At 40.2% G+C, this 16,347-nt stretch overlaps 1 protein-coding gene across 12 annotated transcripts in view; it reads left to right on the top strand.

Annotated features, from left to right (window-relative positions):
- Positions 1 to 662: 662 nt before the first annotated feature.
- PNPLA8 (patatin like domain 8, phospholipase A2) overlaps positions 663 to 16,347 on the top strand; it is a 41,173-nt gene continuing 25,488 nt past the window's right edge. For 2 of the 12 annotated variants that reach the window (XR_012623611.1, XM_074827497.1), the window contains exons 1-6: positions 949 to 1,194; positions 1,912 to 3,125; positions 4,123 to 4,272; positions 5,467 to 5,618; positions 7,381 to 7,475; positions 12,663 to 12,834. Coding sequence is in view for 11 of the 12 variants with exons in the window: in XM_074827497.1 (XP_074683598.1) it covers positions 2,004 to 3,125; positions 4,123 to 4,272; positions 5,467 to 5,618; positions 7,381 to 7,475; positions 12,663 to 12,834 (1,691 nt within the window). In the remaining variant the exon portion in view is untranslated. The other 10 variants (XM_074827498.1, XM_074827493.1, XM_074827492.1 and 7 more) reach the window with 10 other exon arrangements.

Here is a 16,347-nt window from a genome sequence, read left to right as displayed (position 1 = left end):
AGATGACTGGAATCTGAAAGTACAAATGAAACATTATCCTCCTAACGTTTGAAGCAAGGCGTTCATCAGCTACTGAGGCATGCAGTGCATTCACTGTCTTTTGCCATCATCACCGTAAGTTCAGCCAACTTCATGATAATTGTATTCCAGCCAGGCCGTGCCAGCCGGAAGCTCACAGGGCTGCTGCTACCCTTAAGTCTGGCTGGGTAATACCAAGGCGCCCCCTAAACTTGACAAACCTGTGGGAAACTCATTATTTGTGATCTTTCGCTCAGTATTAAGCGGGAAATGCAGAGGGAAATGCCCACGGCGCCTGCACCGAGCAGCCAGAGGAGCCAGTCCGGACAGGGCTCCGTCTCCGTCTCCCCCCAGGCCGCTCGCTCCCGGCGGTGCCGGCAGCCCCACGCCGCCCCAGTTCCGCCGGCCCCGGGCAGCGGCCGGCCCAGTCCCCCGTGTGCAGCCCCGCACGTCGCCGCCCCGCCCCATCGGCCGCAGCCCCGCGCGCAGGCGCCGCAACCCCCGCCGCGGGCACGGCCGTGACCCCGCCCCGCCCCGCCCCGCCCCGCTCCGCTCGCGGCGGCCGGTGAGGCGGTGCGTGTCTCAGCTGCTTCCGGCGGGCTGGGGGCGGCGCAGGCGCAGTAGCGCGGCTCCGCTCGCCGCTCCGCGCCGCTGCCGCCGCCGCCGCCGCCCTCCTGCCCGCTCCGCCGGGGTGGCACCGCGCGGGCCGCGGCCTCTGTGGCTGCCCCGTTCGTGCGGGCGGCAGGCCCTGCCTGCCAGGCGCTCGGGGCCACCTGGGGAGTGGGGGGAGGCGGGAGCCGTTGCCCAGCAGGTACCGCCGGCGTGGGCCGCGCCGCTCCGGGGGGCGTAGGCGGGAGGGGGCGAGACGGTGAGCGCGTGCCAGGCACGCGGGACTCGCGTGCGTGACGCAGGCAGGTGGGTGTGGACGTGTGACGTGGGGCTGCCGCCGCCCGGCAGGGGCAGGGGTGGGGGCAGCCGGGACGGTGCAGGACGTGACTCGCCGCTTGTTTATGCGGCTGCTCTCGAAATCGATTCTGCGAAATGTCGCAAAGCAGAAACAGACCCCGCGCCCCCTCCCGGGGCCTATATAGCGCCACGGCCTGGAGCCCGGCTGCTCTACGGCGTCGGGGACCCAGCAGGACTCAGGCGTAGGGCCGGGCAGCCGCTGAGGAAGCGGTGAGTAACGACGCTGCTGCCTGCGGCGGCATCGGCTCTGCTGTTACTCTGGCGTCGGCCTGCGCAGCTGCTGGCCTGCCTGACCTCCGGCACTTGTCACAGAAGCCAGCGAGGTCTGAGTTTGCCATTTAGCCAAATAATGGACTCGCTCCTGCGGTTGCAGCACAACTCTTGTATATTGTGTAAAACCGTGATCCACCTGAGAAACATCCTTCTTTGTAGAGTAAGGATTACATACTGCCCTTAGTTCTTAGGATAGGAGCGTTTCGGTGAACTTGTGGCTTTACAGTGAAGCTTTGCTCAAAGAAGTGGTGTCCTTTCTCCCCCGGGAGGGAGTCTGCAAAGGGATGGTAATGTAATGACAGTTTAATTTGAAGTTTGGTCTCTGCACAAGATAATTTTCTAAAGATATACAAGTTTCTCTTAATTGAAAAGACTGGCAAGCAATTTTCTATATGTCACTAAATGCTTTTGATAAGTGTTGTGTATTGCTCAAGATAGACTGTCCTTTAAGGAATAATGTGTTGAAATTAAAATGTTGGGATGACACCACCGAATGTCCTGATCAGTAGATAGCCCCATGAGATCATTTGATTTGAATGTTTATCTGTCTTTACTGAAAGAATAAATAATCTGCATCTGCTTTAAGCAACTCTGTGATTTTAGTTTAACTGTTACAGGTTTGGGGTTTCCATTGTTGTGTTTTTTCTTTTTCAGATAGCACCGTGTTACGAGACTTATTTATTGAAATATATTTTCTGGAATGAAGTAGACAAGCAACATAGAAAAGGTGTAATTATTTATAAGTAATGACAGGTCATTTCTCTTTAGACGCATATTTGTTCTTTGTGATTAACCCAAAAAGTCTTTGGTGGAAGCAAAGAAACAAATACCTGTATTTGTATAGACCTAAAGTCTGCTGGAGGATAAATCATGCCATTCACCCGAGAGTTTTTCATACAAGTGAGCCTCGGTGTAAGTGGGCCAGAAGCAGAACATTTTGGTATTACAAATACATTTACAGCCATGACTTTTTATACTATAGAGTTTCTAAACTTTTAACTTCTTCTTCCAAAGGACTTACAAAAGTGAACAGTCGCATGTCACGAATTAAGAATACTATAGAATCTGTTTCAAAGGCAGTGTCTGGCACACACAGTGAACTGGTTTCACGGATAGCTCGATTAAAATCACACTCAGGTACTCTGGGAAAAGCAAACAAAAGTAATGCAGATGCAAATAACATCAGTGTAAATCTGGAAAATGATAAACAAGTCACAGATGCCAGAACTCAGGAGGATTGCAACAGAGGCCCCGCTGCAAGGAAACCCACTTGTGCAAATGAAATCTCAGACTCTATGTTAGTAAGCTCAAGTGGCACTTATGAAGATACTCCAGAAGATTCAGCGTCTACTAAACACCACCTTTTTCATATAAGCTACTTTTCTACAAATTTTGGAGAGACTTACAGCTTCATAGCTGATCATATCAACTGGTACTTTAATAAGTCTGTTATGGATCAAGAGAGAAAAAGGAATGCTTTATTACAGGACTCTAAAAGTGAAGAGAGGAATAAACTTGATTCATCAGAAAATGCTGTAATGAGTGAAGAAAAGAGAGTGGATTCAGCAGCTACTTCAGCTCCTGAAGCAGAGACTCTGGCTACTGAAAAGGCAAATACTGCTCTTCCAGTTTCCACTAAAAAGAGTATTGCAAACTTTCTTTCATATCCCAGTAACAGTGTACAAGCTTTTGTAGACAGTTACATTGGTGGGTTGGTTCCCAAGTTAAGATCTGATACAAAAGTTGTTTCACAAGAAAAGAGTAAACAGCCAGAACAAGAACTGTCTGAGAAGGATGAGGAGGAGAAAGCAAAAGAGTCTAAGACTGCAGAAGAGAGGGAAAAGCATCTGTCTCTTCAGAGAGAAAAGGCAAGTCTTCATTTAGCATTACCTCTTTATATATTATTTCTGTGTGTATATAATGTAATACAAGTGTATATATACACTATACACACATGTATGTACCTATAGGTAAACTTACATATACATATATATGCACAGAAATGCTTACATTAAAAAGTATATACCTATGTATATCCTTACATATAAGTACATACATGTACACATACATTTATTTATATGTACGTACATGTAGGTATATATATGTATACACATACAAACTATATAAACATACATACAAGTTGTATGTACTTATATATGTTATATGTAAACATATATGCGTATGCATATATACTTACAAGTACATATATGTACTTATATACACTTATATACGTATAATGTGTATGTATATACACATATAAGTGTATGTGTATATGCATATATGTACCTATGTATATATGTGTGCATATATGTACATATATAGGTATATATGCATATAATATACTTATAAATACATATATGTATATGTAAGCTTATGTGTAAAGTATATATATACATATGTGTGTGTATAGTGTATATATATTTATATATATATTAATATATATACATATATTTAGTTCATATATATGTTTATGTTTTAGTTCATATATATGTACATACATAAAATTAGATAGATCTAGTTGGGGTTTTTTTGTTGTAGTTACAGAAATCTTACGCTCCTTCATGGTCCAAATACAGTGATTTCAGAGTTGCCCTGAAAATACATCTGAGTACATGCTGACTTATGTTTGTTTGGTGTATTATTGCTGTGAGCTGCCTTTATTTATTTTGCTAGTAAACAAGAATCAAAAGATTGCCTGTTTACGTTTAAGCAATGCTTACTCGGAGTCTGTAGCAGATCTCTATTACAACATGCTGTCCATTACTTCTGAGAAATCTTAAAATAACAGTTTGGAATAGTCTTGACAAATTTTACATATTTCTTACAGTAGTTTTGTGTTCTTTGTGTAACTTTATCTTTTTTTAGATTATTGCAAGAGTGAGCATTGATAACAGGACTCGAGCCTTAGTTCAAGCCCTACGAAGATCCTCTAATCAAAGAGTCTGTATCAGCAGGGTTGAAGAACTGACCTATCATCTTCTAGAATTTCCAGAGAGCAGAGGAGTTGCAATTAAGGTGCAAATAGTCTTTATGCTGAGTCAAAAAATAAATATCTGACAGTTGACACAGAATAATATAAAACTGTATTCTGTGCTGTTGTGGGCTAGTCATATTTTTTATTTGTAGAGATTACAATGTGAATGTCTCTTTTTATAGCTGTTTTTTAGCTGGTTCAAGCAGATTCATATGCAAATCATCAGTAGGTTAGCTAAAGGCTCTTAAGATTGCAGTGTTTAATTTAGAAGCATACAGCATTGTCATGTGGATAGATAGTATAGCTTATTCTAGTGGTGGACAGAGGTCATACACTATGTCCTCTGTCGCAACTGACCAGATGGGAATGGTACAGTTGATCTGGATATGCACAGCAGTTTTTATGCTTGTTTGCATGCTTCCTTTGAAGAGAGATGACGAGTAGAGTATAACCATCAAATAAGTTCGTGTAATCTAGTCCTACTCATTCTCTTTCCTGCAGTGAGAGGACAGGAGGTGGATGGTAGACTATTCTAGCATCACAGCATTTGTCAGTCTCATGCCTTTTTCCATAAGGTGTGACAGAGGTGTGACATAGATTGTAGAATTGCTGGAAAAGAGATTTTTGGGAACGGAGTGCAGGCCAGATGAATCACCTGGGCAGGGTACAGGTTGGGCATCCACATGAATAATTTGAATTACTTTATTGTGAAAGAGTACATTCACTACTTGAATTTTGATTATAAATCTGTATGTTTGTGATAACAAAAATTACTCAGTGTGAGAAAAAATTTTAATTTTTGTTTTAATATTAATGTACTTGGAAGGCATTTCCTGTTTGAAACAGTGTGATACTTATTCAGCAAAATCTGGGCTTTTAGCTGTACTTGGTGTGCTCCGTACTTGAGTTTATGTTTGGCCAATGTGACACTAAAGTCAATAAAACCAAACTGCTGGTAAATACAGCTTTCCTAGCTATTTGAAAGATTTACATTTTGCCTTGATTGTTTAATTCTGATAGGTAGTTACTTTAGCAATGAGATGTGTATGACATAATATTGGACTCCTTTCTTTTCCTTGTTAGAGAGATGGGTAAATACAGATTTAAGGAAGTTTTCCTCCGAGTTTAACTAATACATTACTTTTATACTTAAATGCCAAACTAGTAAATGTCAGCATGGATTCTTTTGGTATAAACATATAGTTAGAATGAAATGTCTTTGTATTTATCGATAGGAAAAATTAATCCCATGCTTACTGCGACTGAGACAGGCAAATGATGAAAGTCTTCAGGCTGCTGTTAGAGAGACTTTAGCTATAATTGGATATACAGACCCTGTGAAAGGCTGGGGAATTCGAGTCCTCGCTATTGATGGAGGAGGAACAAGGTAAAACCTCTGGGTTTTTTTATATACTTGTAGCCTTTCTCATAGTGTAACCAGAAATAAAATTTCTGTTTCTCTTTGATAAGCTTATGCCCAGAGATGCAGTTTATGATTTACGGTTTGGTTACATTTGACTGTCCAAGTGATGGGTATTATTTTTGTATGCATTTGTGCTTAAAGTTCCATGGATTAGTAGTCCTATGACACTGAAATTACTTACCTGTTTAGAGTTGGCTACACACTTAAGTGCTTGGATTGGCCTTTTCTCCTTTTGGAAGTAAATTAAATGGTTATTTGCATTAGTCTGCTCACTAGTCTAATCTCAAATACAAAATTGTTGTGAAATACTAGAAGTACTTGTGTTGTCTTGTACTTTTATGCAGGGTGACCTGCCTTAGCAGGTCTGGTCTCATATGAAAGAATGAATAGGCTAGGGGTGAAAGCTATTCTATCAATGCTGTTGATTTTTATTTCTTCTACAACTAATGGGTTTTGGTTTTTTTTTTAGTTTATGCATCACACTTCCTTAGTTACGTTGTGCTCTGGTTCTGCATGAATTTATACACCTATCACAATTTGTAAAGAGTAATAGCAGAAGCCTGTTCATTAAATTTGAAGTCTGATGTTTACTAAAAGCTTGTGTTTTCAGGTGTATTTGAAGAAATCCTGTTGGAAAATATTTACTGATTCACAAATCGGTATTGGTAGAAAGTGAAGTGTGAAGTCTTTGCAGAAATACAGTTTCAAGAACTTTTTGTTTCCCCATAGTATTTCTTTCCTTGCATCAAAATCAGTTGTCTTCAGTAAGGAGTAAGTGTATGTCACAAATTCAACATCTGTGTTTCCAAAAGTTCATGGCAAACCATAAAGATTTTACAAAGTAGAAAGGAGGATGCTTCACAGATAATGGCATAGATAATGGTATAAATAAAGTGTGTTAATTTTTCTGTTAGATTTCTAGGGGAGCGACATTATAAGACATCTTATCTTTAGAAAGTGGTGTCTACATCTATAACACTAAATGAAACAAGTCCAGAGAGTGAGCCTGAGTACTGACTACTGGTTGTTGTGCAACTTAATTGGTTGTGGTCAGCTGGTTATAGTTTTGGACTAGATTGACTACTGCTCTTCAGCACAAGTCAGGACAGATTTGGAGGCAGCATGCTGGAGGTGCCATTCTCAGCAGAATGCGTTGGCAAGATGGTAGTTGGTTTGGTGCTCCTTTTGTTACACACAGTTCTCTAGCTCTAGCCCAGCAGAGTTAGCGCCTCTGCATGTCAGACACTCTGTTTCATGCTATAGAAGCATAACTCTAATGGTCTGGATTGCATCTTTCCCATTATTTCAGACACATTGAGACAATAAAAACCACAGACAGAAAACTGTGTCCCGGGGGGCATTATATAGCCTTGTTAAGCCCAAACTTTTAAGTGCTGTGTGGTGTGGATGCAGTTAAAATCTGTCCTGAGTCTACTACAGCCACAGAAGATGATCGTCCCTGAGCCTTTGCTACGAGACAGTATGGCTACCAAAGAATATGGCTGTAGCTGTTGAGTAGTATTTTTGGTATGCCTGGGTATGTCATTTATATTTAGTACTCATCATTTTAATTGTGTTCTGCTACTCTTTCATACCCTGAAATATTCAGGATTCTTACTGTTGTATTTACTGGGTTATAATTGGTTATAATTAAGCAAGGTGGGCTTAATTAGAGCTATGTAAGATAAAATTACCATTGTATGTGAAGGGAATTTTTGTGTTTCAGGGGTTTAGTTGCACTTCAGACTCTACGGAAACTAGAAGAACTAACTGGAAAGCCGGTTCATCAACTTTTTGACTACATTTGTGGTGTAAGCACAGGTAATTGTTAAGACACAAGTTGGAATTTTGCTATCGATATAGTAGAAGAAAAACTGAGAATAGATGTAGATTTTGCAGAACTTGCTGCTTTCTGACTCTGAGTGTAAACTGGGAAAGTACAGGTATGATTTCTAAAGTCTTTCTTTTTTGTTCTGAGTAAGAACTTTGGGTCACTCATGATACGCTTGTAACTTCAAACTGATACGTCCTTTTTTCAATAAATATGAAACCCTCATTTTGTGCGCAGGTACAAATATCTTAGATGTTTATGGGACTTTATAGACAACACCACTCAGGGACTAGTACTGGGCCAGTAGTGTTTCCTGTCTTTATTAATGACCTGCACAGCAGGACAGAGTGTGCCTGTAGCAAGGTCTTGGATGATCTAAATTAGAGGAAGGGGTTGGTACAGAGATGCCCTCTGTTCAGATTGGCCTGTGCAGGGTGGAGAAATGACTTGATGGGAACCACCTAAGCTTCAATAAAGCCACGTACAAAGCCCTCCATCTGAGGTGGGCTGACTGGCTAGAAACCAGCTTTGCAGAAAAATAGCTGGTCTTGTTGGAACAAGTTGAACACGAATCATCAGTGTACCCTTGCAGCAAAGAAAGCTGGCCACATACTGGCTTTTAAGCACAAGAACATACCCAACAGATGAAGGGTCTCTGGCCACTGTATGTCTAGTTTTGAGCTCCTCAGTAAACCCTTAATCTGTTGGGTATGTTCTTGTACATACCAAGTGAGTCTGGCAAAGTGCCGAGTAGGTGTTCAGGGGACTGGAGGTCATGACATAGAGGGGGAGAGTGCAAAAACTGGGTTTATTCAGCCTGAAGAAGAGGAAGTTAAGGGGAGGCCTTACTGCTGTTTCAACTACCGGGAAAATACAGAGATGATGAAGCTAGACTCTTCTTGAAGGTGCGCAATGATAGGAGAAAAGCCAACAGACAAGTTGAAATGCGGGAAGTTGCAATTAGGTATAAGGAATCATGTTTTCCTTACAAGGATGGTTAGACACTGGAAGGAGTTGCCTGCACAGACTGTAGAATCTCCATCCCTGGAGATACTCAAAACTCGACCTAACAAGTCCTGAGTTACCTGTTCTATTTGAACCTGTTTGAACAGGGCATTGGACTAGATGACCTCCACAGGTCCCTCCCAGCCTTAATTACTCTTGTGACTCAATGATAAGTTACTCCCCCCTAGGAAGTAGGAAACTCTAAAGCATAAGTTTCTTCTTAAATTACAGTCATCTCTTTCAGAAACGATGCTAGAGCAGTAACAGCATAATGCTGATTTCTGACATGAGATATGCTGTAGTTCAATAGCTCAGTTTCCTTCAGAAACCCGCATTCTTCAGGTTTCTTGCGTGATACTTCTATCCAATTCAATACATAGATAACATTGAATGCAGATCACCATGAGTAGATATAATGTTCATGTTTCCAGAGGTTTGCTTAACAGTCTCAAAATAGTAGAGAAGAGGAGAATGTTTAGGTCTACTAGACAGAAGTTGTTTGTAGGCAGAATATAGTTCCCTGCTTTACATTTTTAATAGTCTTTGAGAAAGATTCTTTGTTTGTTAATTTAGAAGTGGTTGTTTCTTTGGAAGGTAGTGTCACTACAAAACACTTCTCTAATGTCTCCTTCAATCATAATAAAGTCATTTTATCTTTGATAGAGAGGCCTGGTGTTCTTAATTTGATCCCACTACTCTGATTCGAACTAACTTAATTCTTCAGCAGATTTTTTGGGGTTTGTAACTGCTAGTAAGTACTTAACGTGTTCTTTTAAGCTTTGTTTACACTATCGAGCTTTTGTCTGCAGTAGTCCAGCTTGCAATAATGGGTGACAAGACATGGCTCGGAGAGGTTGTACGTATCTGTCAGCGTGTGCTAGCAGTGTACTTTACCATTCAGTTTGTGTTCAGTTTGCAGGAGCTTGCAGCTGGATGAATTGTGGTTCAGAAGACTGATGTATCAAATGATAGGAAGGATGCCTCTTGTTCTCTTTTTTTTTTTCCGCTGCGTTTTTCATATCTCTCAATATAATTTAGGTGTTTTGCCTTTGAGGTTTAGCAATAATCAGTTTGCTGTGAATTCAGCATCACAGGGTCTGACTTTGTAGTTAGCTTCCCTGTACTTCTCTTCACTGGTCCTCATAGGGTGTAAATGCAGGATGTCACGGAGGAAGGTCATTGTAGTGATGCTGTAATGGGCCCAGCATACTTAGGTCATTTGCCTATTGCTGAGCGCAGTATTTGGACATGGAAGCACCGGAAAATCTGCAAGCACATACAATACAGTGATGGCCACTGAACTTTTTTTTATGGGGAACTAGGTTAATGTAAATTCTGTACTGAGTTTGTGCCTGTTCTATGCAAAAATCCAAAGATGAAAACAAGGCAGTTAAGAGGAGGAAGTGCCATGCCCCATGAACTGAGCTGCTAGGAGTTCTGTAAGTGAGGGTGATTATCACTCCTCTAGCATATGACATGGCTTTCATAGATGCACAGAGCACTTAACCCATTGAGGACAACTTATCTGCAGGTATGCTGCGGATGTGGCTTATAAGTTCTTTTCACTGCTCATGCAGTCTCCCAGTATATCAAAGATACTTCTCAATAGTGGTACACTTATGAAATGCTCCCTGTGACTGAATTAAAACATCAAGAGTATGTGATCAGGCAAAGTGCATGCTACCACATTTTCAAATGTGCTGGCCTGCTCCAAGAATTTTAAAAATACAGTTTTTCCTAAATTTCCTATATTGAGCTAATAATTAGTGACATTCAGATGCATCATATGAGGGATTTGATCATGGACATACTGTGATCAAAGATTCTCTAAGCATATTGTTTTCCAGTGCATTTTACTATAAAGACATCTGAATTGTACTGGTCTCTTTGATCATCAGTTTTGGATGTATGTGAAGTTTGCATAAGGACTTCACATAAGGACATTCTCTGAAAATATTCCTCCCAAGTTGTTAAGAACAGCATAGAGCTAGTGGCTTCAGGGATGTGCAGCTGAGGAGCCTCCTTAAACAAAGCTGGCATCCCTCTGTGTTGATGATTTTTTTGCCTGTGATGTCTTCCCAGTTTTGAAATCCATTTTGGAAACCTTTCTGATGCAAGAAGTATTTTTTTCAGAAGAACTCATGAGTAAGTCAAGTCATGGTATTATAGAGCTGGAAGCATCCTTAGGAAGTTACCTCATTTCCCATCGGAAGGATCAGCTGTGTGTGTGTTTCACTATTGACAATTTTCTAACATTTTTGAATCATGTCAGATCTCTTCAGAAAATCTGTTCTAATGCTTTGCTGTCTTTACATTTGATGAAAAAATATCCAAATGTCTAATGTGGATCTTCCTGTTGCAGTTCAAATTTGTTTCCTCTTGTCTTCACTCCCCAGGAACATGGATAACATATTCTGTCTTTTATCTGTGGTGTTTCTTGTTTTCAGTTGGTCCACGTCTTTTTTGAAGAACATCATTCAGGTCCAGATACAGCACTTCAGCTGAAATCTCACTAGTATTGAATAAGGAAGGAATACTTCTGTCTTTCAGGTTATATTCTTGCCAATCTTGTGTCTTACTAGCCAACTGTATCCCCTTGTTCTTCAAGATATGCTCCTTAGCCTCCCAGGTTTTATTTAGGTATTTTTTCCCCCTGAACTGTTGGCTGTCAAGGCTGAGGTGATGGTGGGAGCCTGTGATACAGAGCGCAGGATGTGATGGAAGTATCAGAAACTTTTTTCACTGGACCATCTGATACAGTGCAGGTTCTATTTTTGATTTGGGCCTTAGTCTCCTGTGACTGCCTTGTTACCATCCAGCAGGTTTCAGCAAAGCCCTTTGATGTGTACCTTGACTCTGATATTATCTACTGCCACGTGTGTGCTGATGCGGACTGCAGTTTTTGGTGGTGTTTCTTAAGAGATGAAATGAAGATGAGTTTGCATTTGGTATGAATTTGGGCTCTTTGTCTTTGAAACTGTTCACCAAAATAGCAAATGCGTGATATTGTGTAGTTGGTTCTGGAGAGTTAAGAGGAAAAGAAGGTAGCAGAGATTTTGCATCGCTCAGGAAAATGGTGTTTCTCTGCTGCTAGATTTTTAGTCTCTGTTGAATACAGGGATTTGGTGATTTGACAGTTGAGTAAGTTTCTCTTAATGAAACTTTAATGTGTCAGGTAGGCCCAGGTTATGTTAAGCATGTGTGCTACATTTTAAAAAATTGAGACCCTTAATCCAGTGACACTCAGCTATCATGGTGGTGGGGTTTGTGAGAGCAAAAGAAACTTGGAAGTTATGTTTCCTTTAAAGCCAGCTGTAACTTTATTTATGTAGTTCTTTCTGTATATGTGTTTTATTCTTACTCTATTTCAAGAATTTACTCCTATTTAATTTTATTCAAACCTATTATATTCATTTCCAAATTGGAAAAATCAATGTGTCCTAATTGTTCCTAATGCTTAATTACATGTCCTCACAGTATTGCACAATTAGATTTAAAGGTTGTATATGTCCCTTTCAGTTTAATATATCTGAGAATTGTAGTGCTGCATTAATTGTATTTTTCCACAGTCTTTTTAATGGTATTCTGCAACCATGCTTTTTGGATACTGTTGTTTAGTTCCTACAAGGGTAGGTCATAATTTTTTTAGGCACACACTAGATGGCAGTATGTATGAATGACTAATAAATGGTTGCAACCAGATGTATTCCAAACTAGTCAGAACTCCCTTCTTTTTCAGAGTTTTCCTAGATTTTTTTTCTTTACTGACTCAGAGTTTGCCAGATAGCAAGTAATGTTCCAAATACATTTTCAATACCACAGCATAGATTTCTCTTACACATTTATCTTTCCTAATAAAGCAGTGGGTTTAATTTGCTCTCTGCCGTATACTTGTTTGCAGGGATGAAATCTGCAAAATGAAATAATCTCATTTTGCAGTTTAGTTCTGTTTTGAAAGTAGACTCTTCCTGTCTTATATATGTCCTTTTAAAACATACTCAGTTTAAAACAATTAATTTAAAACAATTTCTGATCCTTGAACAGGAATTTAGAGATATAAATGTCAATTAATCTTCCCTTTTCAAGACAGATATTCTGCTAACCTATGAACTACATTAAATGGTAATCTTACTTCAGGCTATATTTTACATTTCAAAATATTTCTTTTTCAGGAGCTATATTAGCTTTTATGTTGGGGTTATTCCACATCCCTCTGGATGATTGTGAAGAACTGTATCGCAAATTAGGATCAGATGTCTTTAAACAGAATGTCATTGTTGGAACAGTCAAAATGGGTTGGAGCCATGCCTTTTACGACAGTGATATATGGGAAAAAATGCTCAAGTAAGTAAAAAATTATCAGATGAAAAATAATTAGTATAAAGTCTGAGAGTCTTTCGTTTTGTTGTTGTTTCACTGGTAAGCAAATTCTTAAAACAACTAGAAAGGATTAGCATATACTCTTATTCTTTTGAAATAACTGTTTTCATATTTACCAGAACATTGAAAGCCTTTAATGTAATGATTTCTGTTTCTAGGGAATAAAGTGCACTGATTTCTGATTATATTCCTGAATGCTTGCCAGCTCTGCTTGATCTGACTCATTATAGGTCTGCTACAAATTTTTCTAGCCACCTGCTGTGCCTTTTTTCTTATAGGAGACATGGTGAGAAATCAAACAATGTGATGTAGTAGGGATTTTTAATCTTAGCTGCTATATTGAGGGGTTTTGCCCACTGCACCTTTCTTTCAAAAGAGAAATGAGCTGTAAGGATTGCAATTAAAAAATATCCTCTGTGTCAGAGTTGCCAGTGAAATGGTATTTGTCCATAGATATGTATACAAATGCATTAATGGCTATTTGGGAGAAGTCACTGGAAGAAGTTATTATGCTACAAGTTTTATTATTTAGTTTTATTTATCCATATTTGTATTGATAGTTCTGTTTATAATTTTTAGCAAACTAATGTCATAGTTTCCCAAACAGTGTAAGCTGGCACTGCTACTGGAAGAACTGAAACAACCTTTTCTGAAAGCAAATGTAAAACAGTGGAAAAATATCTGTGCATAAGTAATGACAAGTTCCTTTGGGAACATGATTATTGTGTTTTATGGGATTGAAAGCATTTTTTTCTGAACATTATAGTGGAGAGAGAGGCTTCCAAGAACTTCTCCGTGCTCTTGCATATTTTCAGGAATAAATGCATTTATCAAATTAATATCATGAGGTTTTTCTTCTCAGATATCTGGAGTTCCTCTTTTAGAAAAATTTTTTCTCTGCCTTCCGTCTTTTCCTCCCCTGCCCAACTAAAAGAAGTCTTGTGAAAATCAGAATTACCTCATGTGAAAGTATTTTACATGCCTTTAAAATGTTAATCTTTCCAGCTACATGTAACATGTGAGGGAGGTAAAGCACTCTACACCTGTGCAATTGACAGAAACCAGGCAATTATTGTATTATCCACAGATTAAATTAAAAATTAAGTTTACTGATCAACAAATGACTTTTTGTTGATCTAATTCTGTAGTGTTGAAGGGAGATGCTATGCCTACACAACATTTTATTGAAACACTATGGATTCCTGCAGACTTCCTTGCGGTGTGGAAGCCTAGAACTAAGGGAATTGAAAGGTTATATAGTATCTCTTTATGGCAGTGAGATGGTCAGGTCTGGCTTTCAATTACTGCATGGAAAAACTACTTTATGTTTTACTTTAAATTTAAAAGCCTTGCGCTGGTTGAGTTTTTGTTGTTTAAATGGTAGTGGACTTGTCAGTCTTGCTTGAAATAGAGAATATCTGTTTACAATATACAGGCAAGCAATATACATTTAGACCTACCATGATATTGATGGTATTACTTTCTGTCAGAAAGTATTCTTATTGAAAATAATTAAGCTAATGTTGCATTAGGCTAATGTTGTGTGCATTCATGAGGCATATTATAAACTCCATTTCAGAAAATTGCAATTAATTTTGGTTAACTTCTTATTCTCAGTGCTCTAGGGAACTGATTTTGTCTTACATATATGTTTATTTTAACTCTTCTTATGTATTCCTTGAATTACAATTTGACAACTGGTTTTAATCAGTTACTTTTATTACTTTGTGCAGAAAATTATACTTACCATACATCAGTCTATGTAATGCTATATTCAGTTGCATCTGTAAGAGGAACCTGTTTTATAGTTCCAAGTTTTCTGTTTTCTTTCAACTGTTGTTTACGTACACAATTTTCTTCTTTCATACTGTCTTGAGAAGCTACTGGAGAAATTTGGTGAGCAGCTAGGGGTTTTCACAAGCTAACTAAAATCCCATACTGGGAATTTTTAATCTTGAGAAGCAGTCAACCACAGTATAAAGGGTAGAGTAAAAGTTAAATGTTCTCTGTTGGTAGGAAAATGGATAATTCATGTGTTTGGGGATACAAGTAATAATACTGCAAACCAGTATTTGTTACACAAATTGCATAAATTGCAACTGCTCTCCAGTGGCTAGACAGGCAACACATTCTGTACCTGTTAGTCACTCCAGACATACTTAAGAGATTTTGCAGTGTTATCAGTGAGATGTTCTGTATCCTTATGGAACATGCAATAAAAGTTTCTCCTGTAGGTTTGGTAAAGATGTTGTAGTTTCCTGGTAGTTTTGTTCTTGTTGTTAGAAGGGGGTAAAAGTTACAATTTTGCCTTTTGAACTGAATGCTCTTTCTCCAGACTGTTTGACTGCACCCTGGCTGTAGCCCATTAGAATGTTTCTTTAAGCATATGCTTGGCAATATGTTTGTCATAGCATTATTGAAATAAGCATTGCAATTTTCCCCTGCTAGATGCAGGAGGAAACATGGTAACAAGTGATGAGGAGAAGGCTGAGGTCCTTAATGCCTTCTTTGCCTCAGTCTTTAATAACAAGACTAGTTGTATTGAGGGAATCCAGCCTCCTCAGCCAGAGGACACAGACTGGGAGAATGGCCCCCCCACAATCCAGGAGACAGTCAGTGACCTACTGCATCACATAGACATACACAAGTCTATGGGACTGGATGGGATACACCCGAGGGTGCTGAAGGAGCTGGCTGGGGTGCTCACCAAGCCGCTTTCCATCATTTACCAGCAGTCCTGGCTGACCGGGGAGGTCCTGGCAGATTGGAAATTGGCCAATGTGACGCCCATCTATAAGAAGGGTCGGAAGGATGATCCAGGAAATTACAGGCCTGTCAGCTTGACGTCAGTGCCCAGGAAGCTGATGGAGCAGCTCATCCTGAGTACCATCACACAACACATGCCGGACAACCAGATGATCAGGCCCAGTCAGCATGGGTTTATGAAAGGCAGGTCATGCTTGACAAACCTGATCTCCTTCTACGACAACAGGGCAACCTGCTTATTGGATGAGGGAAAGGCTGTGAATGTAGTTTACCTTGACTTCAGTAAGGCCTTTGACACCATTTCCCACAGCATTCTCCTTGCAAAACTGGCTGCTCGAGGCTTGGATGATCTCACGCTTTGCCGGGTAAAAAACTGGCTGGATGGCCAGGACCAAAGAGTTGTGGTGAACGGAGTTAAATCCAGTTGGCGGCCGGTCACGAGTGGTGTCCCCCAGGGCTCGGTTTTGGGGCCACTCCTGTTTAACATCTTTATTGATGACCTAGACGAGGAGATCAAGTGCACCCTCAGTAAGTTTGCAGACGACACCAAGTTGGGTGGGAGTGTTGATCTGCTCGAGGGTAGGGAGGCTCTGCAGAGAGATCTGGACAGGCTGGAGCGATGGGCTGAGGCCAACTGTGTGAGTTTCAATAAGGCCAAATGCCGGGTGCTGCACTTCAGCCACAACAACCCCCAGCAGCGCTACAGGCTTG

Source organism: Strix aluco, chromosome 5 (assembly GCF_031877795.1).
Source record: "Strix aluco isolate bStrAlu1 chromosome 5, bStrAlu1.hap1, whole genome shotgun sequence".
In the NCBI taxonomy this organism is placed as follows: domain Eukaryota; kingdom Metazoa; phylum Chordata; class Aves; order Strigiformes; family Strigidae; genus Strix; species Strix aluco.
The sequence above is the reverse complement of the archived record's forward strand: the minus strand, read 5'-3'. Positions and strand labels throughout refer to the sequence as shown.